Source organism: Podarcis pityusensis (genome assembly GCF_964106645.2).
Source record: "Podarcis pityusensis genome assembly, chromosome: 13".
NCBI lineage: Eukaryota > Metazoa > Chordata > Lepidosauria > Squamata > Lacertidae > Podarcis > Podarcis pityusensis.
In genome coordinates, this window is record NC_138038.1 from 590,546 (window position 1) to 613,331 (window position 22,786).

Genomic DNA, 22,786 nt, shown 5'->3' on the forward strand with positions numbered 1-22,786 from the left:
GTTAAAATAACAATCCAGTAAGAAATACAAAGAAGGGAGGGATAATTATTTTTAATGGGCTAAAGATGGTTTGAGGTGGGGGGGGGGAGCCAGCAAAGTGCTTTCATTTATTAATTAAAATACGTATATACTACTGTTTCTCATATAGATAAATAGATAAACAGCTGTTTGCTGTCCTCACCAGCTTATTCTAAATATTTTCATGGACGGAAGAAGAAAATTGGTCTATAGCACTCAAAAGAGGCATTACAGCTGAAGCAGAGGAAGCCACGACTTCTGTGTAAGTGTTAAGAGGACCACAGTAACAAATCAACTAGACGTTTCTTCCTGGCTTCCAACCCTTTTAACAAAAGCACTACTTTAAGTGGCTTTTAAAGGGTCCCTGTCTCTCACTGTGTTTAAAGAAGTGCTGCATTCCAGTCCCTGGCTAGGCCTCCACGTTAAGACATCTCTGTCTGGTTTTAAGTCCTGGCTTTTAACTAATCCCAGGAGGATGTGCTTACGTACGTGTGAGCAGGAGAGCAGCTCTTTCATTATATAGGTGTCGTAGATCTGCCGGCTCCTGCTGAGACGATCCTCCTCCGAGTCCAGTTTTTCATATTCTTTAATCTGCAAGACACAAATGTGGTGATTCAGCACACTGAGCCTTTGAGCTCCTCGATTCCTCCTTTGATGGCTCTTCTCTTGGCTTTCCCACTGCCAGATGACTGAATAACTGGAGAAACTGCCCAAAACCCAACAACAGCAAGGTTGAGCTCAGCGGCAGAGCATCTGCCTTGCATGCAGGAGGTACCAGGATCCAATGGTAGGGCTGGGAGACACTCCTGCCTGCAATGCTGGAGAGCTGCTGCCGGTCAGTGTAGAGATGGAACAACTCAGTGTAAGGCAATGTCCTAAATTCAACACTCCAGGCCACTTTACCTACATCTGGAGGCAGCGAAAGCCATTCTTTGTGCGGCTGATAGAGTGGCAAAGAGCTTGCTCATAAAATCATATTTGGAATGAACCCAAAGGGTCATCTAGCCCAATGCAGGTATCACAACTTGAGAAACCTTGTCTTTCAAAGCAGATTAGTGCCACATTCTAGCTACGTTGCCAAATGCATGCCACTCTCCCCTTTTTACAATGCTCTTCCACAAAAGGGGAGCTCTCCTAAGATTTCTCTCCCCAGGTGACCAGTACACAGTCCAAGCAGGGCTGCTACGGCCAGCACCAGGCGCTCTCTTCCTTCCCTACCTCTCAGACCCTGGGCTATTTTGGGAAAGGCCAGAGCAGCCTTCCTGGTGCTGGAAAGCAGGCCAGGGGTTCACAAGCTGCAATCAAGCCTCTTACCCTAACTGACTCAGCTCCATCCGTTAATTCCTCTAATCAGTTTCCATGGAAAAGAGACTTCTGCATTTATATCAGGCCTGCAGCGGCATTGACACCAGGAAAGGATTTGCGGGGGAATGGAACAGCTGCTTAAGCCTCATTAACAGGCAGCTCTGGGTTGTGTGTAGATGCTGGTTGATTGTGGTTGCCCCATATTCAGGATGTGTTGGCACCAGAGCCCCTTGGTGTGATCCTCAGCATAAGGGCCAAGAGCCTCAGAGGAGCCATGGGTCCACCCAGCCCAGCATCCTGTCTCCAGCAGCCACTGCCTCTGGGAAGCCTACCAACAGGGCATGAAGGCAATTCCCAATCTGTGTGCCACCAGAAATTAAATGAGCGGCTTCTGTGAGCCCCCAACACTCCTTCAACCAAGGAGGGCAGTCTGCTGCGTCCCTTGTGTGGGCAGCGCTTGGCCCCATCTCCTCCCACTCCACCTGAAGGCCGGCAGTTCTGTTGCATCTCTACACAGAGCAGGGCATTCAATCATGCCAGGCTCCCAGATGAACCGGGGGCCTGCCTCCAGAGGAGGGCTTTTGATGGATCTCTGCATGATACACTGCTCCTTGGTTAGCCTCCCACAGGGCTGTGTAAGCCTGTTGCATTTCCATATTGAGCAAGATGAAATAAACCTATCACTCTGAGACATCACCTTGCCAACAAAGTTCCGTATAGTAAAAGCTATGGTTTTCCCAGTAGTGATGTATGGAAGTGAAAGCTGGACCATAAAGAAGGCTGATCGCCAAAGAATTGATGCTTTTGAATTATGGTGCTGGAGGAGACTCTTGAGAGTCCCATGGACTGCAAGAAGATCAAACCTCCCCATTCTTAAGGAAATCAGCCCTGAGTGCTCACTGGAAGGACAGGTTCAGCTGAGGCTCCAATACTTTGGCCACCTCATGAGAAGAGAAGACTCCCTGGAAAAGACCCTGATGTTGGGAAAGATGGAGGGCACAAGGAGAAGGGGACGACAGAGGACGAGATGGTGGGACAGTTTTCTCGAAGCTACCAGCATGAGTTTGACCAAACTGCGGGAAGCAGTGGAAGACAGGAGTGCCTGGCGTGCTCTGGTCCGGGGGGTCACGAAGAGTCGGACACGACTAAACGACTAAACAACAACAACAAAAAATGTTTGTTTACACAAGCCTGTCCAGATATAGGGGGTGCAGATATGTTTTTAGTTTATTGCTGGTTTTAATTTTTATAAATGTTTTAAATGTTCTTACTAATAATTTTATTGTTTATTCTTTTTGTAACCTGCTTTGAGAGTTTTAAATGTATTATTATTATTATTATTATTATTATTATTATTATTATTCCACCCTATACCTGGGGCTCTCAGTGCACAGAATAAAATCAAGATATAAAACCACAAAATACATAATAAAAACAAAAACAACCCAATCTCCCCCCCCCAAAAAAACCACATTTTAAAAGGGCATAGGATGTAAATCGGATCAACCAAAGGCCTAGTTAAAAAGGAATGTTTTTGCCTGGTGCCTAAAGGTGTATAATGAAGGCGCTGGGCGAACTTCCCTGGGGAGAGCCTTCCACAGACAGGGAGCCACTGCAGAGAAGGCCCATTCTCGTGTTGCCACCCTCTGAACCTCTTGAGGAGGGGGCACACGAAGGAGGGCCTCAGAAGCTGATCTCAGGGTTCGAGTAGGTTCATATGGGAAGAGGCAGTCCTTGAGGTATTGCGGTCCTGAGTCGTTTAAGGCTTTATAGGTTAAAATCAGCACTTTGAATTGGGCCCAGAAACTAACTGGTAGCCAGTGCAGTCAGACCAGGATTGGTGTAATATGCTCAAACTGTCTTGCTCTGGTGAGCAACCTGGCTGCTGAATTCTGCACCAGCTGCAGTTTCCGAGGCAGCCCTATGTATAACGCATTGCAGTAATCTAATTAAACGACATACAAATTTTATGAAATAAATAAATGTAAGTCACTGGGTGAGGGGTCCCAAACCAGGACTTTCAGCAGCCACTCTCAACAGCTCTGTTCGTATCCTTTGCTGCAATGTCTCTAAAAGCTGTCATGTTCTGAGTCAGACCCTTGGTCAATCCATCTTGCTCAATGCTGTCTACTGACTGGCAGCAATGGCAGGGGACTTTCCCAGCCGTACCTGGAGATGCTGCCAGGGACTGAACCTGCAACAAGGCGGCGGCTCTGTCCCCTGGGCTACAGCCCTACCGTGGAAGAAAGGGGAGGAAGAAACACTCTGGCCTGCAGTTCCAGCCTGGACAGAATCAGCTGACTTCCCAGGGTGAAGACTGTCAGCTTGAATCAGCCCTCACCAACAGGACACCCTCCAGATGCTTTGGACTACGCAACCCCCATCAGCTCCAGTCAAGCATGACAGCGCTGGCTGATAGGAGTTGTAGTCCACATCATCTGGAAGGGACTACGTTGGCAAAGGTTGCTCTACATACACATATATTACCCCCCTCTAATAAACACCCATTTGACAGCTATGGCAGAATCATTCCCAATAAATCCTTAATCGTGACTCGCACAGCAACAGGTGAGATTCTATTTCTGCATTTAAGGATGTGTTGATGTGCCTGGATTTCTTCTGCTCTCGTTGAGAATAAGAAAGGGATCAAATGTAGCATAATTCCATGAAGGACATGTGATTAATCAGCCAGAAGGCTTTTTTAAAAAAAAGATTCTAATACTTATTTTTTAAAAACTGAAGGTGGCAACCACCACCTTATATATTTATTTTTGACTTCTATTAGCTTGCCATTTTGCCCAAAAGGCTGCTATTGTTTACCTTTGGAAGGAAGGAAGAAACCCTCACCACTAGCCATGCTGCTGGGGCTGATGGGAGTTGCAGTCCAGCAACATCTGGAGAACACCAGGATGGGGAAGAGGAGAGGAGGCAATATCCAGATCCCAATATAAGCCTATTTCGTATGTTCTTATAACAGAGTATCTTTTCATATTTTCTTATTTATTCCCTATTGCACAACAAATGCACCAGAACCAAAAACAAACTCAATTCCTTTGCCTAACACTGAATTACAAGCCTGGTAGATGAAGGGAACGCAGTGGATGTAGCCTACCTTGATTTCAGCAAGGGATTTGACAAGGTGCCCCATGATATTCTTGTAAAGAAGCTGGTAAAATGCGGTCTTGACTATGCTACCACTCAGTGGATTTGTAACTGGCTGACTGACCGAACCCAAAGGGTGCTCATCAATAGTTCCTCTTCATCCTGGAGAAGAGTGACTAGTGGGGTGCCACAGGGTTCTGTCTTGGGCCCGGTCTTATTCAACATCTTTATCAACGACTTGGATGATGGACTCAAGGGCATCCTGATCAAATTTGCAGATGACACCAAACTGGGAGGGGTGGCCAACACCCCAGAGGACAGGATCACACTTCAAAACGACCTTGACAGATTAGAGAACTGGGCCAAAACAAACAAGATGAATTTTAACAGGGAGAAATGTAAAGTATTGCACTTGGGCAAAAAAAATGAGAGGCACAAATACAAGATGGGTGACACCTGGCTTGAGAGCAGTACATGTGAAAAGGATCTAGGAGTCTTGGTTGACCACAAACTTGACATGAGCCAACAGTGTGACGCGGCAGCTAAAAAAGCCAATGCAATTCTGGGCTGCATCAATAGGAGTATAGCATCTAGATCAAGGGAAGTAATAGTGCCACTGTATTCTGCTCTGGTCAGACCTCACCTGGAGTACTGTGTCCAGTTCTGGGCACCACAGTTCAAGAAGGACACTGACAAACTGGAACGTGTCCAGAGGAGGGCAACCAAAATGGTCAAAGGCCTGGAAACGATGCCTTATGAGGAACGGCTAAGGGAGCTGGGCATGTTTAGCCTGGAGAAGAGGAGGTTAAGGGGTGATATGATAGCCATGTTCAAATATATAAAAGGATGTCACATAGAGGAGGGAGAAAGGTTGCTTTCTGCTGCTCCAGAGAAGCGGACACAGAGCAATGGATCCAAACTACAAGAAAGAAGATTCCACCTAAACATTAGGAAGAACCTCCTGACAGTAAGAGCTGTTCGACAGTGGAATTTGCTGCCAAGGAGTGTGGTGGAGTCTCCTTCTTTCGAGGTCTTTAAGCAGAGGCTTGACAACCATATGTCAGGAGTGCTCTGATGGTGTTTCCTGCTTGACAGGGGGTTGGACTCGATGGCCCTTGTGGTCTCTTCCAACTCTATGATTCTATGATTCTATGAAAAGTCCAAGGGAAAGAGGGAGATCCTTTCTTGGGCATTTAAGAATGGAGAGGGAGGGGCTGAATGGTTCTGAACTCAAAAAGGGAAGTTTGCAAAAGAGCTGTTTTATCACCATCCATGTAGTGTCAAAAATTTCCCCTGAACCTAGCTCTTTAAAAAAAAAAAAGAGGGGTGGGGTGGGGGAAGAGATTCCTTTACCATGCTGAAGAAAGATCCAGACACGATTCACCAGATTTGAATCGCATAGAGGACAGATCTCTTACCTCTTCATAGAACTTCAGCTGAGGAACCCCTTCCTCCATGTTCATTTGGCATAACTCTTTGAAGAGCAGAAACCCTAGTAAAGACAGAAGAGTGTTGTCAATGTAATAGGAATGTAATGTAATAGGAAATGGAATCCCATATAATGGAATCCCACATGCAAGTCCTTATCTACCTCAGTGCACTGGGATAAACTGAGGTCTGAACAGGAATTTGGAAATGCAGAAAGATATATGTTTGCATGATATAACACTGTTTTCAGTTGGTGCTAAATGGCTAGAACCATTTACCAAGGAACCTGCTGCTGAACTTTGACCAGACGATCTTTTAAAGGGTCCACACTTAACACCAGCAGAACAATACATTCTCTACCTTCGTAAACATTTTCCTTACCTGCAAAAGTTCATTATATACGGGCTGTCACACATGTCCATCATGCAGAATTTGACAAGATAAAAATAATTTCATGATCAATTAAAACTGGGAGCAAGTAGGAGAGAAGGAGCACTCAATATTAGCCTTGGGATCACTGATGGAGGAAGAGGAGTGCGGGGGGAGTGCACCGCCCCCAGCAGCGTGATCCCGGTGGGGTGCCATCGTGGCTGCCCCCCCCGCCCGTGCTGGGCGCCATACCCCCGGAGCATGAAGCTCCGCCACTGCTTGGGATGAGAAGCCCACTTTACTCAGGCACAATCAAATTCCACTCAAACCACACGCACTCAAACCAGATAACGTTGTTGTTGTTGTTATATATTTATTTGTGCCCACCTTTCTTCCTGACAGGAACTCAGGGCAGATTACAGACAGAATTAGAACCGCTAAAAACGTGGGGAAAGAACAATCCTTAACAATTAGACATTAATAGAATTAAAACACACACAGGAGGCGTGCCAGCCCTGCCCCCGCCTGCTCTCCACCCCCTGGTGCTGGAGCATGAAGCTCCACCACTGCTTGGGATGAGAAGCCCACTTTACTCAGGCACAATCAAGTTCCACTCAAACCACACGCACTGACTTAGCCTTTTGCACAATTACACAAAATTGCTTTCTAAACATTTCTGCTGACTCAAGCAATGGTTTCAAACAAAGGAGCATTACAATCTAGTGCCAGGAAACCTGCTTGGGCTGGGGCACCTTGCGACAGCAGCTGATTCTCTCTCACCCCACAAGAAACAAGAGGCAAGCCAGGAGTCTCTAGGCCAGCAGGCCTTGCACAGCTGGAGGACTAGAGTCTGACTGCAACTCTCATCAGCCCCAGATAACGTTGTTGTTGTTGTTATATATTTAGTTGTGCCCACCTTTCTTCCTGACAGGAACTCAAGGTAGATTACAGACAGAATTAGAACCGCTAAAAACGTGGGGAAAGAACAATCCTTAACAATTAGACATTAATAGAATTAAAACACACACACTCTCCCAGATCTATTAAAAACATACAGACAATTACACCAAAACCAAAAACAGAATGGCACCAACCCTTTCCTTAAAAGTAGTCAATTCCCAAAACCCTGTTGGAATGTGAAGGTCTTCATTTGCCAGCAGGACAGCAAGGAAGGAGCCAGTCTAACTTCTCTAGGGAGGGAGTTCCAAAATTGTATGGGAGCAGCCACCACCAAGAAGGCCCTCTCCCAAAGATCTCAGAGCCCAGGCAGGTTCATACGGAGGAATATGGTATTTCAGATGGACTAGGCCTAAGCCATATAGGGATCTACAGGTCATAACCAGGACTTGGAACTGTGCCAGGAAACAGACCAGTAGCCAGTGGAGCTGTTCTAGCAAGGGAGTCGTCTGCTCCCTATAACCAGCCCCAGTCCACAATCTGGCTGCAGGTCTTTGAACCAGCTGACGTTTCTGAGCACTTTCCAAAGGCAGCCCCACATGGATAGTACAGCCATATGATGCTGGAGCTGAAGGAAGAAATGCTACATTTTAGTCCAAAAGATATGGAGGGCACCAGGTTGGCAAAGACTGCTCTGTGCAATGCAAGGTAGAAAAATCTTATGTCTAACACAGAGGTGGGGAACAGCCAGCCCGCCAGCCTTATCAGGTCCTGATTTGAGCCACACCACCCACAGCTGCCCAACAGCTGGCCACAATACATGTCAACAGGTGTGAGGCAGTTAAGGGCACAGCTACTAAGGAACCATCAGGAGCTTAGAGGCCCCTCCCAGAGTTCCTCCCTGGGAATTCCCAGGTGCAGCCAGAGCACTGACCTGAGCACTTAAAGCAGAGGTCACCAACCTAAGGCCCGGGGGCTGGATGCAGCCCAATCGCCTTCTCAATCCAGCCCGTGGACGGTCTGGGAATCAGTGTGATTTTACATGAGTAGAATGTGTTCTTTTATTTAAAATGCATCTCTGGGTTATTTGTGGGGCATAGGAATTCATTCATCCCCCCTCAAATATATAGTCTGGCCCACCACATGGTCTGAGGGACGGTGGATTGGCCCGCAGCTGAAAAAGGTTGCTGACCCTTGACTTAAAGCGTGTAAGAAGCCCTCCTTGTAAGTGTAGGGGAGGGGAAGAAAAGCTTGTTCATTATAAGACACAGAAAAGAGGCCCTAATCCTATTTAACTAAGATGGACATGCAAAGGAGATGTGCCTGCTATTTCAGTCTCTGCAGAAGAGGTAAAGAAGTTAGAAGAAAGTTGTTCTGCCTCATGATTAAACCAGCATAAGCTTGTAGAAGGAAGTATTGCCAAAGATGGACATAACTGCCCCTTTGCTTGGAAGTGTATAGATGCACAGTTTTCATATTTGGTGCGCCACCCCAAACTCCTTGCTGGTTGAGGTATTGCACCAGTCTTGCAATGCCTCAGTAAATGTCCTTGTCAGGATTTTATTGGCTGTCCAGACTAAACCCTCAGGATATTGGATACAGAACCCTAATATTTTGCCCACCCTGCCATGGGGCAGGGGGGAACAGGAAGCTAGATAGGGGCCCTAAGAACAGCAGCCTAGCAATTCAGGAGAGATCAGCACAGGTTAGGTTAGAAAGACTGTCTAGGAAGTCTGGCAATTCCTCTACTTTATCCCCATGCAAACCTCCATGACATCTGAATCGGGAGAGGCTGCAATGCCCCTGGGCCACTGCTTGGATGCAGCGCTGAGAAGGATGAGGTTGGATTCTGAGGCTGGACTGAGCTTGGATCCTGGCAAGACAGAGGGACTGTGGGTCAGTAGCTCCCATGTCCAGGAAATTGGCCAGGTGCCTCCCTGGGATGGGGTTGCCCTTCCCTTGAAGAAGCAGGTTTGCAGCTTGGAGGTGCTCTGTCCCTGGAGGCTCATGCAGCCACAGTGACTCAAAGTGCCTTTGACCAACTGCAGCTGCTTTGGCAGCTATGGCCATTCCTGGAACAGGAAAGCCTTGTTGCAGTAGTTAATGTGTTGGTTACTTCAAGGCTGGATTACTGCAATGAACTCTTGATCTAGAAGCTTGCACTTGATCCAGAACTGTACTCTTTTCAGCACCTGCTAAAAATATTTTTGTTTAAACAAGTCTACCCAGTTATGTGGAATGTGATGTGTGGTTTAATCTGTCTTTAGTATAAAGTAAAGGGACCCCTGACCATTAGGTCCAGTCATGACCGACTCTGGGGTTGCGGCACTCATCTCGCTTTATTGGCTGAGGGAGCCGGCATACAGCTTCCGGGTCATGTGGCCAGCATGACTAAGCTGCTTCTGGCGAACCAGAGCAGCGCACGGAAATGCCGTTTACCTTCCCGCTGGAAGGTAATTTATCTACTTGCACTTTGACGTGCTTCCGAACTGCTAGGTTGGCAGGAGCAGGGAATGAACAATGGTAGCTTACCCCGTTGTGGGGATTCGAACCGCCGACCTTCAGATCGGCAAGTACTAGGCTCTGTGGTTTAACCCACAGTGCCACCCGCATCCCTGTCTTTAGTATACTGCCAATTGAATAGTTTAAATAGTTGTTTTTACTAATACTTTTATTGATTTTCTTCATTTTGTGAAATGCTTTAAGGTTTTTTTACAATCAAGCTGCGCATAGATTTAACAAAATAAATAAATAAAATTTCATCTGCACTGTTTTCCCCCTGCAGATGCCAGTGCTGGCCCACCAATCATTGTTGGCCCGGTACTGGGCACAGAAAACGTATTTTGGGTGGATACATACTTAGGCAAGGAAGCTGCCAAACCTGAAGCACAAAACATTCCCACACAAGACCATGTGCACCAGGAAATTTTTGCATAGAGTGATGTTTGAATACTCTACAATAAAGGCAGCAATGCGGTAAATTTATTTCTACGGAAGAAAATTCCCAACAGGCCCAGATAAAGCCCAGTGGCAAGGAATGTAGATCTAAAGCAAACATATGTGCATCTGAGAGAATTAGAAAGCCACTAGCTTAATCCCCTTGGGAAACACTGCAAAAGGGTTTACCCAAGAACTTTTGCCTTCTGTCAAACTGTTTGGCTAACCAGTTACCCAAAAGCATACTGGTAGAACAGGTCTCCATCATATAGATGAAAAATAACACATACCTTAAAATTAGCTTTTAAAATCAGTTCCACAACTATTTTAAACTCTCACACACAGGAGAGGAGGGACTTCTCAATATATTCTTTACCACCACATTTTTGTGAGGAAAGCCTCTGAGGCCAGACCCTGAGCCTGATGAGGCCTGTTCTAAGTGGAATTTCTACCACTGGGAAAATATATTTTACCAGTACTGTAAGCCCAGTGACAACACCTTGATGGAGATCCTGCTCATGGAAAGTCCCCAGTACTCTGCTTTTAAGTAGCAGCAAAGAGACCCCACCTGCACACAAACACACTTTTGCTCCGCAGCCTGCCCAACTGCCTCAGGCTCACATCCCAGAGACCTAAGTATCTCACTTCTCATCCTTCCCAAGGCCCAGCATCCTACTAAATGAATAAACTGGGTTATGCTAAATGTGGCGAGGTGGACTATGGGGTGTGCACCTGTGTCTTACTGTGAGTTACAAAACCCCTCACAAAACTCCAACAAGGAGCTACACTCACTCCATTTATTGTAGGAATACATTTACTCCCCCTGCAACAATTGTTTCTGGAGGCAACCCTGTTTCAACTCCGGTCACATAATTTCCCCCAGAGTTCTTGTCTTTAGGAGACATTGAACAGCCTCAGAAAGAGTTCCTTTTCTAAGTCAGCAAATACTGTTAGCATTCTCCAGCCGGCTGACTCACACATTCAATGGGTGGAGGTGGATCTCCCTTGCAAGTCACAAAAGCAGGACAACCTAATCCATAAGACACCATCAGTATGCAACCACTTTTTAAAAATAACCACAGCCTGAAAACACAAAGCACATACTATTAGTTTTGTGAAGTGTCAAAGAAGAAATAAGCCTGTAGGAATATTGTACATACTAGGAGAGGATATATTGATTAAATATTATCCTTCCTAACTCATGCTAGTGAGTCATACAGCAGAGTCCATTCCCCAATATATAGCAGGAAGCTAGTTGGTAGATTCGTTTGAATCTCTATATTTAAGCAATCCAATCTGGCTTTGTTCAGACTGGATTTTGTTCCTGGTAAGACCTCTTTTATCCCTTCTAAAAAGAATAATGACACAAGAAGCTTCTTTTAAAAGTAACAAGAAGTTTACCCACATTCAGTTCACAGTTGGATCCCTGAAGGCAGGCTTTACAGTGTGGCTTACATCCTTGTAAGGATGGTCCTATGTGCCGCTGGCAGAGAGCCAGCAATGCAGTCCAAGAGAAGAAATGGCATCAGAAGAGAGTCAAAAAGAGAAAGATGACTGCATGACTGGACCTTTTGTAGGGTCTGCAACGGTCACACCCACCTACCTGTTCACATGCAGGGGGAGGATGCTCCAGACCAGGTGGAACAGGAAGTTCAGCTGGCTGGATCAACACCCCCCTGTCTGTGTCCACTCTAGGCAAACAGGAAGTGATGTACTTAACTGCTTATGTTACATCCCATAAAGCCGACACAACCTTAAAATATATTTGGCATTTGCTGATGGATTTATGGACAGACTTGGCTTTATTTGCTACGAAATACAAATATTTGTTGGGGGAATAGTGTGATTTCCCCCTCTGGGTCTTATCAAGATCAGTACATATAGTTTCCTAGGGCAGAATCATCAGGAGGTGTTGCTTGTGTTGACACAGTCACCATAAAACTCTGCTTTATCTTTCATTTACTGGGATCCTTTCCATACTGCAACCCACCCCAATTCAGTTCTTTCACATAACCACCTTTATGGGCTGAAACTTGGCCTACCATCCTGTAAAGCCAGCCAGGATTTTGTCATCACTGCTCCTTGCAACTAGAGCTAATTTGGAAGGAGCAACTCAATTAACTGCCAACTATGACACCCTAAGCTTTCCTCCTCCTGGCTCTTCCCTTGAAGCCCCATAGAGAATTCCCACAGCACACGGCAACCTGTAAACCCCAAAGTCCTTGAGTGGCCTTGTCTGGACATAATGCTTAAAAAATCACTGTTTACCACCACTGGAATGAATCTGAGCAAGTCCTGCACCACAGTCCAGTGCAGCCAAAAAGAGAAGAGCAGAAAGATTCATTTCCTGTTTTAGAGTAACCATGCTTTGTCATTATGTCCAAGGCAGGATAAACTGCAGGATAAACTATGGTTTGTTCAAACAAGCCAGCTTCAAATTGTGAGTTACGATACACATGGTTTCAGTGGAGAGGGGAACACACAAGCCTGGGGCTTATTTCCCTAATGTCAAACCAGCATTCACCCACCTAGTGCCCTTAGTGGTAAAGCAACATTCACAAGTAGTGCTGGCTGGAGCTGTGGTCCAAAACACCTGGAAGGCAGCAGGTTGTTGAAGCCTGTGCTAACCATAGTTCAGCATTGTCATCCAAATGAGGTCAGTGTATGAGGAAGCAGGAAGAGGACAACTGCCTCCATGCATCTTGTTGGTGGCTGTGGGAAGCAGGATGCTGACCTAGAAAGTCCACCATGGTCTGCCCAGCGTGACTCTCTTGGTATATGTCTATTAGCAGTGACAGGACCAGAACCTCCACATTAAATGTAAACTGCCTCCAAGTGCCTGGTGGGTTCCTAAGGCCATCTGGTTGGCCACTGTGGCAAGCAGGAGGCTGGACTACGTAGATCCACATTAGGGTACTCAAGCAGAGCTCTTAAGATGTTTTCAAGCTACAAAAGTCAATTGAAGTCTGTAGTATCCACTCCTCCAAGCTGTTAGCCGAAAACTTGGTTGAGAAAGGCACGAGGCACTGTTCCTCCACAAATGGCCACGGTCAGCCAACCTCCAGGTGTCAGTGGACTCCACCTCTCACCGTTGGGCTCATTTAATGCCTTTCACTGCAGTGCTGGCTGGGACTGTTGTCAGGGCACCATGTTAGATGCCCTTGGAGCCTGACATGAACTGTGCCAGGTCCACAAAGCCTCTGTTTTTCCCCTTCATGTATCTGTTCCAAATAGCTTCCATATATTTCTCTGCTGCTCACAGGCACTTGCAGGACCCCAGATATTTTATTATTTCAACAATGGGTACTTCAAGACTGGATTACAGTGGTACCTCGGGTTACAGACGCTTCAGGTTACAGACTCCACTAATCTAGAAATAGTACCTCGGGTTAAGAACTTTGCTTCAGGATGAGAACAGAAATCGCGCACCAGCAGCACGGCAGCAGTGGTAGGCCCCATTAGCTAAAGTGGTACCTCAGGTTAAGAACAGTTTCAGGTTAAGAACGGACCTCCAGCACGAATTAAGTTCTTAACCCGAGGTACCACTGTACTGCAATGCAACAAAATGTGGGACTTTACAGATGCTGGATCCAGAAGCTGCCATTAGTGCAGAATGTTGCAGCACAGTTGCTGACAGGCGTAAGCCCCTCAGACCCTCTGATTAGAGATTTTCACTGGTTACCAATTTGCCATCAGGCCATGTTCAAGGTGTTACTATTAGTATATAAAGCCCTTAACAGGTGCAACTGGACTTCTCCACGACCCTTTCCCTCTGAGGGAGGTGGGATCAATTTGGATAATCCGCCCCCACTACTTGGACCATTGGATCCAAATGGTTTCCAGAGAGTGGTAGGGGATGTTTTATCCCAAGTTGATGGCCTTTCAGCTGATTCCCTGGTGGCCCACTGGAATGCAGAATTAACCAGGGCTATCAACTGTCTGGCTCCGAAGCACCTTCTCCAGTTGCATAGAGCCCAGCCAGTCCCATAGTTTTCCCCAAAGCTGAGAACAATGAAAAAATCACTGAGACAGCTAGAGCGCCGGTGGAGGAAAACTCATTCTGAATCAGACCGGACATGGGTGAGAGCTCAGTGTTGAGCCTACCAAGTGGTGACAGTGATGGCGAAGAGGACTTTCTTCACTGCCCCTACTGCATTTGCAGAAAACAGCAGCAGGAGACTCTTCCAGGTGGTTCACAATGTAATGGAATCTCCTTTGCCATCAGGGCCTGGAAAGGACTCCAAAATCTCCTGCAATGATTTTGCAAAGTTTTTTGCAGATAAAGTCACTCAGATTCGGAAAGAGGTAGACTTTACCATGGGAACAGGGCTGGGGCAGGAGAGTGCTAGAGTCCTGTGTAGTCAAGTTGCATGGGATCAATTCCGAGCACAATTCAAAGTGCTGGTGCGGACCTTTAAAGCCTTAAATGGCCTTGACCCAGTATACCTGAAGGAACGTCTCCACCCCCATCGTTCTGCCTGGACACTGAGGTCCAGCTCCGAGGCTCTTCTGGTGGTTCCTTCACTGCGAGAAGTGAGGCTACAGGGAACCAGACAAAGGGCCTTTTCGGTAGTGGCACCTGCCCTGTGGAACATCCTCCCATCAGATGTCAAGGAAATAAACAACTATCTGACTTTTAGAAGATATTCGAAGGCAGACCTGTTTTGAGAAGTTTTTAATGTTTGATGTTTTATCATATTTTTAACATTCTATTGTAAGCCGCCCAGAGTGGCTGGGGAAACCCAGCCATTTTACTATTAAACACGGTTTTATTTTCACATATGCTTCCTTTATTTAACAGCAGAGTTTCATCTGTAATTCTTGCGAACTTGCACATTGTCTTGGGCCCGTTTGCTTTAATGATAAAAAATCCTGCTGGAAGATCAGGCAGGGAAGGAAGAGAGAAAAGTAAAGCAGGCTCTACTTGGGGATGCAGAAGATCCTGCTGGAGCAGCATGCAGCAGCTCGAGGCAAACAATGCTGAACTAATTGGGTATTTATTTGGCCAGTGAACTGGGGCAGCCCCTGATTACCACAATTACTGACCTACTGCAAGAGGGGCTGGAGCTGTGGTGAATGGGGCCCCTCTGAAACACACACACACACACACACACACACACACCCTCTAACTGATCTCCAGAAACTGGAGGAGAGGGAGAAATGGCAACACATCGCAAAGGGAGAAAATTATTCTGTGCCAAGCCATTTGCTCTGGGCCATCCTTTCCAAAGCTTTGAGACCACAGATAAGCAAACCAGCTAACAAGAAACAGAGACTAACCCGGGGGTCAGCAACCAAAGACCAATGGGCCACAAGCAGCCCACAGGGGTTGTTTTACCAGCCTATGAGCCGTCCCTGAACTGAGCCGCCTACTCGGCGAGCCCCCACTTGCTGCACTAAACTGGTGTAGCATGGCGCGGGGGCTCGCTTCCGCAGTGCCGGAAATCACGTCTGCGCAGACGCCGGTAATAGCAGGCGTGCGCACTCACGCGTGCCCGCGGTCCAGCCCACAGAGAGGGCTCCACGGCAGTGAACCAGCTCAGGCAAGGTAAGCCTTGCTGACCCCTGGACTAACCCATCTCACTGGCTTATCAGCATCCCCCTCTTAGGAGCCCTTGATCAAGTAATACCTTTTGTATCGCTTGATGTTTTCAACATGGCAAATATCATTCCTGCTGCCTAATTTTAAACTGCTTAGAAACCCAATATGGGTCAAGGAGTTCAAATAAGACTTTTTTTAAACGAGGACAGGCAAAAGAAAACAACGCTTCGAAACCAGAAGCCCCGTGCCATCCGGCTCATCCTCTGGCAAACAGGAAGTGGAGAAGAGCAACAAGTTAAAGGTGGTTCATTGACTCAAGATAGAACTGCACTCTCATCCCAGAGCTGGGGGCCTCAGAGGAAGCAGAATGCACTGGGACATAATAAACAGAAGCTTAATTGCAGATAAAAATAGGGTTTTAGATAAATGCACTGACTTAAAATTTTCCCACTTCCTATTTTATTTAACAAGGGCCTCCTCCCACCCCCAAGGAGGCAAGGAGAGCAGGCTGATTTTGGCTGGCATCAAAATACAGCAGAGAGGGGTGAAGAATGATCCAGCGATCTGACCCAATGGGTGCACAATAATCCCCCAGGAAGTTCTGCTGCATAGTCACCACTGAAATCAACCTATGCAAGAGCCCTCCTGTTCATTTTCAGTTGTGCAGAAGAGCATCAGGGGCAACTGGTGCATGTTTTAAAAAGGTATCAACTAGACCTCAGGAAGCACCAGTCTGAGGCATTGATAACTGTCTCCTCCTCGTTTAGGCAGCAATTTCTTATCAATTTTCTTTTTATGTTTGTCCTTATAACAGTGGTGACTGGCACCCATTAGGATTGGCAGAGTAGAGTGGGACTTCTGGGGAGTGTCATGGTGTTGGGATTTCAGTTCCCACAAACTGCGGAGAAGCAGCTACATTGTTTACATCATGTGATGTTACTCAGCGTGAGAAAGGAAGTCTGAGCCAGTTCTCAGACAGTCCTGAGTGTAACCGGGGTGGAGTTTCAGTGAGTCCTTCCGCTTCTGGATTGAAGCAGTGTTGAGTCGCAGACTCTGATGCTGGACTGCTCAGGGAGAGCAGACATGTGTGTTTGTGTGTACAGTCGAATTAAGTAGCTGGAGACTACAGACTGCAATGCAATCACCTTGTCGACAAAGGTTTGTATAGTTAAAGCTATTGATTTCCCAGTAGTGATGTATGGAAGTGAGAGCTGGACCATAAAGAAGGTTAATTGTCGAAGAATTGAGGCTTTTGAATTATGGTGCTGGAGGAGTCTCAAGAGAGTCTCACAGACTGCAAGAGATCAAACCTATCCATTCAGCAAATCAGCCCTGAGTGCTCACTGGAAGGACAGATCCTGAAGCTGAGGCTCCAATATTTTGGTCACCTCGTGAGAAGAGAAAACTCCCTGGAAAAGACCCTGATGTTGGGAAAGATGGAGGGCACAAGGAGAAGGGGACGACAGAGGACGAGATGGTTGGACAGTGTTCTTGAAGCTACTAACATGAGTTTGACAAAACTGCAGAAGGCAGTGGAAGACAGGAGTGCCTGGCGTGCTCCGGTCCATGGGGTCATATTTAAGGGGTGATATGATAGCCATGTTCAAATATATAAAAGGATGTCACATAGAGGAGGGAGAAAGGTTGTTTTCTGCTGCTCCAGAGAAGCGGACACGGAGCAATGGATCCAAACTACAAGAAAGAAGATTCCACCTAAACATTAGGAAGAACTTCCTGACAGTAAGAGCTGTTCGACAGTGGAATTTGCTGCCAAGGAGTGTGGTGGAGTCTCCTTCTTTGGAGGTCTTTAAGCAGAGGCTTGACAACCATATGTCAGGAGTGCTCTGATGGTGTTTCCTGCGTGGCAGGGGGTTGGACTCGATGGCCCTTGTGGTCTCTTCCAACTCTATGATTCTATGATTCTATGATTCTATGGACCCAGGGGCAACCTCACCTTCCCCTGACAAGGCTGGGAGAGGAGCACCTGCAGGCAATGGGTCCTCAATCACCTCCGGAGCCAGAGTTGATTCATGTGGTGTCTGCTCCTGAGGATCCGGCACAGGTGCGGGCCCTTCAGATTCTTTTTTTAAAAAAATAATATTTATTAATTTTCAACCAATTAAACACAACAAAACAGAAAGACAAAAAAGAAGAAAGAACAAAAAAAGAGAAAAACATAAAACTAACAAAGCAAAACACAAACCATTTCAAACACAGAACAATTTCAATGTCTTATCTTTCATTCCCTTATTTCCATGACCTCCTCACACCTCCCTTTTCGTTTTCCACTTCTATTAGTTATTTCAGCAATTCCTTTCCATCTTCCTCTGCTTTCTATCCTATAATTATTTTAACATATTCTAGCCTTATTTTCCTTTTAATGCACTATTAATCTATTTATACTTGATTCCTTATAGCATTTCTACTAAAGCCATATAACTTCATTCCAACATTTTTCTAACATTCATTATTTTTACAGTGTTTCTATAAATAGTCTTAAACTTTTTCCAGTCTTCTTCCACCAGCTCTTCTCCCTGGTCTCGGATTTCTGCCAGTCGTTTCCGCCAATTCCATATAGCCCATCAACTTCCTCTGCCATTCTTCCCGAATGGATAAATCTTGTATCTTCCAGTACTTCACAATGAGTATTCTTGCTGCTATTGTTGCATACATGAAACAAATTCTATCCTTCTTTAACACCAATTGGCCGACCATGCCCAGGAGAAAGGCCTCTGGTTTCTTCAAAAGGGTATATTTAAATACCTTTTTCATTTTGTTATGAATCATCTCCCAGAGTGTCTTAATCCTTGGGCATGTCCACCAAAGGTGAACTCTAATCCTCAAATTCGTCTGTTTTTCTTTAAGTTCAGTCATAGCAAGCGTCAACTTATGCTCATCAAATTGCCTCTGTAGGGCTGGGGCTCTCTTTCTCTTTCTCTCCAGTTGTGCTACTTTACCTTCAGCAGCAACAGCCTTTTCCCTGACTTCCTCCACAGTTTGCCACATCAAAATAGGCTCCTGTATCAATCTCTGGGCGGTCTCTGCATTGGCATCATTTACACTTTCTGTACTTAAGTTAATCCCAGCAATTGAAACATCCACTTTCGCATTTATCATGTCCATTTTCCTGTGAAGCTGATCCAATGAGTCATTTATCTTACATAATGCAGCCACCAAAGCCTCCTCTGTCGACATTTCTTGGTTTCAAATATACTAGTACAAAGACAACAACAGAAAGAACAGAAGGGCCTAACGATAGACCTCTCCTGGATTGTTACCAAATCCTCCCAGACCTTAATGTTTTGTCAACAGTTGACTGGTCTGTTTTTCCTCTTCCATTTACCATAACACTTAAAAGATTCAAGGTCAGTCCCAGAGTCTCACGGTTTTTAACTTGCAGCTGGAAATTCCCCTAGTCCAGCTCTTGTAAAGCAACCGGTTTCAAAGGCTTCCACTAGGGGGAAACAGTTTCTATTTGTAATAGTCAATAGTATCCTCTTTTAAACAATCCAAAGTTAGTTTCAAATTAGTTTCAATTTTCAGTTACTTTTACTCCTTTTTAAAGCAGCCGGAGACAGTAGAAACCATGTATTTCTCTTATTTAACTAGCTGTCAATGAACATTCTAAACACTGTCAATGAACATTCCAAAAGACATCAGTCCTACTAGCAGCCCATTTCCAGGGTCAGAGCGGCGGTGTTTTAAGTCTCTTCACTCTCTCCCGCAGGCATATTCAATCCGCAACGTCCCCCTCTCTTCTCCTGCCTCCAAGAGGGGGTTTAATGTTCTTTACCGTTAGAAATTTGATCTTTTACAAAAGACCTTCCAAGACTCCAGCTTGCAACTTCATTGTCTCAGTCTATTTACAAAAGGGGAAGGCGGACTTCCTGTTTTGAACCTCCCCGTTACGGTACCAAATTAAGCATTTAGAAATCCAATTCTTCCGCTTCAGCTCTACTCACGGGTAATTACTTTAAAGTCAAATTGTCCACAGGAAAAGGTCAGCGCTCTCCGGCAACAGCTATGCGGCTTCGCTCCGTGGAAGAAGCAGACGATTTGATGCACCGCGCCGCTCACCCCACGTCGCTCCGGAGCCCCAAAAAACGGGGTTTCCCGCGAGTGGGGGAGGCGCAAAAGGTGCCCGCCGAATCCCACGTTCACAGGCTTCTCCCACCTGTGATTTTAACGGGTCTCCGCCTTCGCCGTGGCAGCCAGACCCAGATTTCCACGGTGCAGATTCCTCCCAGTCAGAGGAATTCCGCCATTACCGGAGGCGCCTCCCTCGGAAGTCCTGCGGGCCCTTCAGATTCAAGCCCCTGCCCTGGCTCAGCCGGCCCTGGAGGCGGGGACTCCTGTGCAGGCTGGGATTCCTCAGGTTCAGCCTCTGAATCAGATTCCCAGGCCATCACACTACCACATCTAAGGGACATGGGTGGCGCTGTCGTCTAAAACCACAGAGCCTAGGGCTTGCCAATCAGAAGGTCGGCGGTTTGAATCCCCGCGATGGGTTGAGCTCCCGTTGCTTGGTCCCCGCTCCTGCCAACCTAGCCGTTCGAAAGCACAAAGTGCAAGTAGATAAATAGGTACCGCTCCGGCGGGAAGGTAAACGGCATTTCCATGCGCTGCTCTGGTTTCGCCAGAAGCAATTTAGTCATGCTGGCCACATGACCTGGAAGCTGTATGCCGGCTCCCTCAGCCAGTAAAGCGAGATGAGCACCCCAGAGTCGTCCGCGATTGGACTTAACGGTCAGAGGTTCCTTTACCTTTTTACCCCATGTATTTGATGTTCTTGTTCAGGTACATCTTTCTAGAAAAATGTGTAGCCTCCTTTTTCTTCCTTCAGTAGTCCCTCACCTGATCTTCAAGTTTCTTGAAGCGCTGCAAAATCAATGTTAAAACGTCACAGCTGTCTTGCAATGATGGCAAGTTCTGCGTTCGGAATGCTTATTATCTGTGTTATCCGACAAAGTCCATATATTCCCTGTTCTAAACTTCAATTTTCTTTTACGACTACTGGGTGCTCAGGGGAAAAGGGAGGCAGACTAGGTTTAGGGCACCTAGGTTTAGGGCACCACTAACCACAACAATGTGAGTGATCCAATGTGATCCAGCGAACGAGTGCTTCCCTGTAACCTCGCTTCTCGCAGTGAGGGAACCAGCAGAAGGCCCTCAGAACTGGACCTCATTGTCTGGGCTGAACAATGGGGGTGGAGACACTCCTTCAGGTATACTGGGCCAAGGCCGTTTAGGGCTTTAAAGGTCAGCACCAACACTTTGAATTGTGCTTGGAAATGTACTGGGAGGTCTTTCAGGACCAGTGTTATATGGTCTTGGTGGCTACTTCCAGGCACCAGTCTAGCTGCCACATTCTGGATTAGTTGTAGTTTTTGGGTCACCTTGAAAGGTAGCCCCACGTAGAGTGCATTGCAGTAGTCCAAGCAGGAGATAACTAGAGCATGCACCACTCTGGCAAGACAGTCCATGGGCAGATAGGATCTCAGCCTGCGTACCAGATGGAACTGGTAGATAGCTTCCCTGGACACAGAATTGACCTGCGCTTCCATGGACAGCTGTGAGTCCAATATGACTCCCAGGCTGCACACCTGGTCCTTCGGGGCACAGATACCCCATTCAGGACCAAGGAGTCCCCCACAGCTGCCTGCCCCCTGTCCCCCCAAAACAGCACTTCTGCCTTGTCAGGAATCAACCTCAGTCCGTTAGCTGCCATCCATCTTCCAATTGCCTCCAGACACTCACACAGGACCTTCACTGCCCTCACTGGTTCTGATTTAAAAGAGAGGTAGAGCTGGGTATCATCCACACACTGATGAACACTGAACCCAAACCCCCTAATGATCACTCCCAGCGGCTTCATATAGATGTTAAAAAACATGGGGGAGAGGACAGAACCCTAAGGCACCCCACAAGTGAGAGCCTAGGGGTCTGAACACTCATCCCCCCCCCACTTTCTGGACACAGCCCAGGAGGAAGAAGCGGAACCACTGTATAACAGTGCCGCCAGCTCCTCTAGACGGTCCAGAAGGATGTTATGGTTGATGGTGTCAAAGGCCATTGAGAGATCCAGCAAAACTAGGAAACAGCTCTCACTTTTGTCCCTAGCCCACCGGAGAGCATCAACCAGCGCAACCAAGGCAGTTTCAGCCCATGATGAGGCTTGAATCCCAATTAGAAGAGATCCAAATGCTCTGCATCCTCCAGGAGTACCTGGAGTTGTTCAGGAACCACCTGCTCAATCAGCTTGCCCAAGAATGGAAGATTTGAGACTGCAATCCCAACCACTTGCACTGCTAAGCCACAGTTAGAACTATGGTTCCACAAAAACAGACAAGGCACAGCTATGGCAAACATTTCCAAACTGTATGATGTTGTGGTGGTGAGAGAGACTAAGGCATGCCTTGAGCAATCAAGTTACCATCCTGGACATGAGCCACCTTACTGGATGCATCCATCAGTCTATGTTCCTCAGACTGGGGAGGCCCCATGGAAGACTGACACCCCTTCCCACACCCACAAGGGAGGTGTTAGATCACAGGCCCAGGCTTCAGCTGAACCTTCCTACCTGGAGCCCTCCAGAGGTCAACTCGCATCAGCCCCAAGCAGCACAGCCAATTGTCATGGCTGATGGAAATTGTAGTCCAAAGCATCTCGAGGGCACCAGGTTGGGGAAAGCTGCTACACATAGCTGATTCAGTGGGAAATGTCAAAAGCCCCACCCTTGTCAGGAAAGCACAGTCCTATCCCTGAGCCAAGAGGACAGATCTATTGGGAGTCTGTTGTTACGCACGGTGTGCAGAGTATGGCTTGTGAAGCTGGTTGGAGAGCAGACTTTACCTGTTGCCATCACACACAGATGGAGATGCTTGCAGAGTAAGAAAAATAACAAAGTTGCTTATCATAGGAAGTACATAACTTGGAAATAAATGTTTCTAAACTAACTAACTAGTCTAGAAAAGACAAAGACAGTGATAATTTTTTCTCTGTGGTCCAAGAGAGAAGTGCAAGGAGGAGGAGGGAGCTCTAAACAGGCTGCAACCTAAGCGGTATCAGTCCAAACTTTGAAGGATAGGGAGGTCAGCACAGAGGTCAAAGGTACAGGGATAGTCAGGAGGTCTCTTGCTGTTTTAAGCCCATGCAAATCCTTTTCTGCCAGCTGAGTTGCACTCCAAT

General features: G+C 46.7%; 1 protein-coding gene across 4 annotated transcripts in view; it reads right to left on the reverse strand.

The window, feature by feature from the left end:
* GRK3 (G protein-coupled receptor kinase 3) overlaps positions 1–22,786 on the reverse strand; it is a 131,342-nt gene that overhangs the window by 67,582 nt on the left and 40,974 nt on the right. For all 4 annotated transcript variants that reach the window (XM_080979202.1, XM_080979201.1, XM_080979200.1 and 1 more), the window contains exons 3-4: positions 5,844–5,917; positions 508–609 (exon numbers count right to left, since the gene is read on the reverse strand). In XM_080979202.1, the coding sequence (XP_080835328.1) occupies positions 508–609; positions 5,844–5,917 (176 nt within the window). The remainder of the gene's footprint in view (positions 1–507; positions 610–5,843; positions 5,918–22,786) is intronic.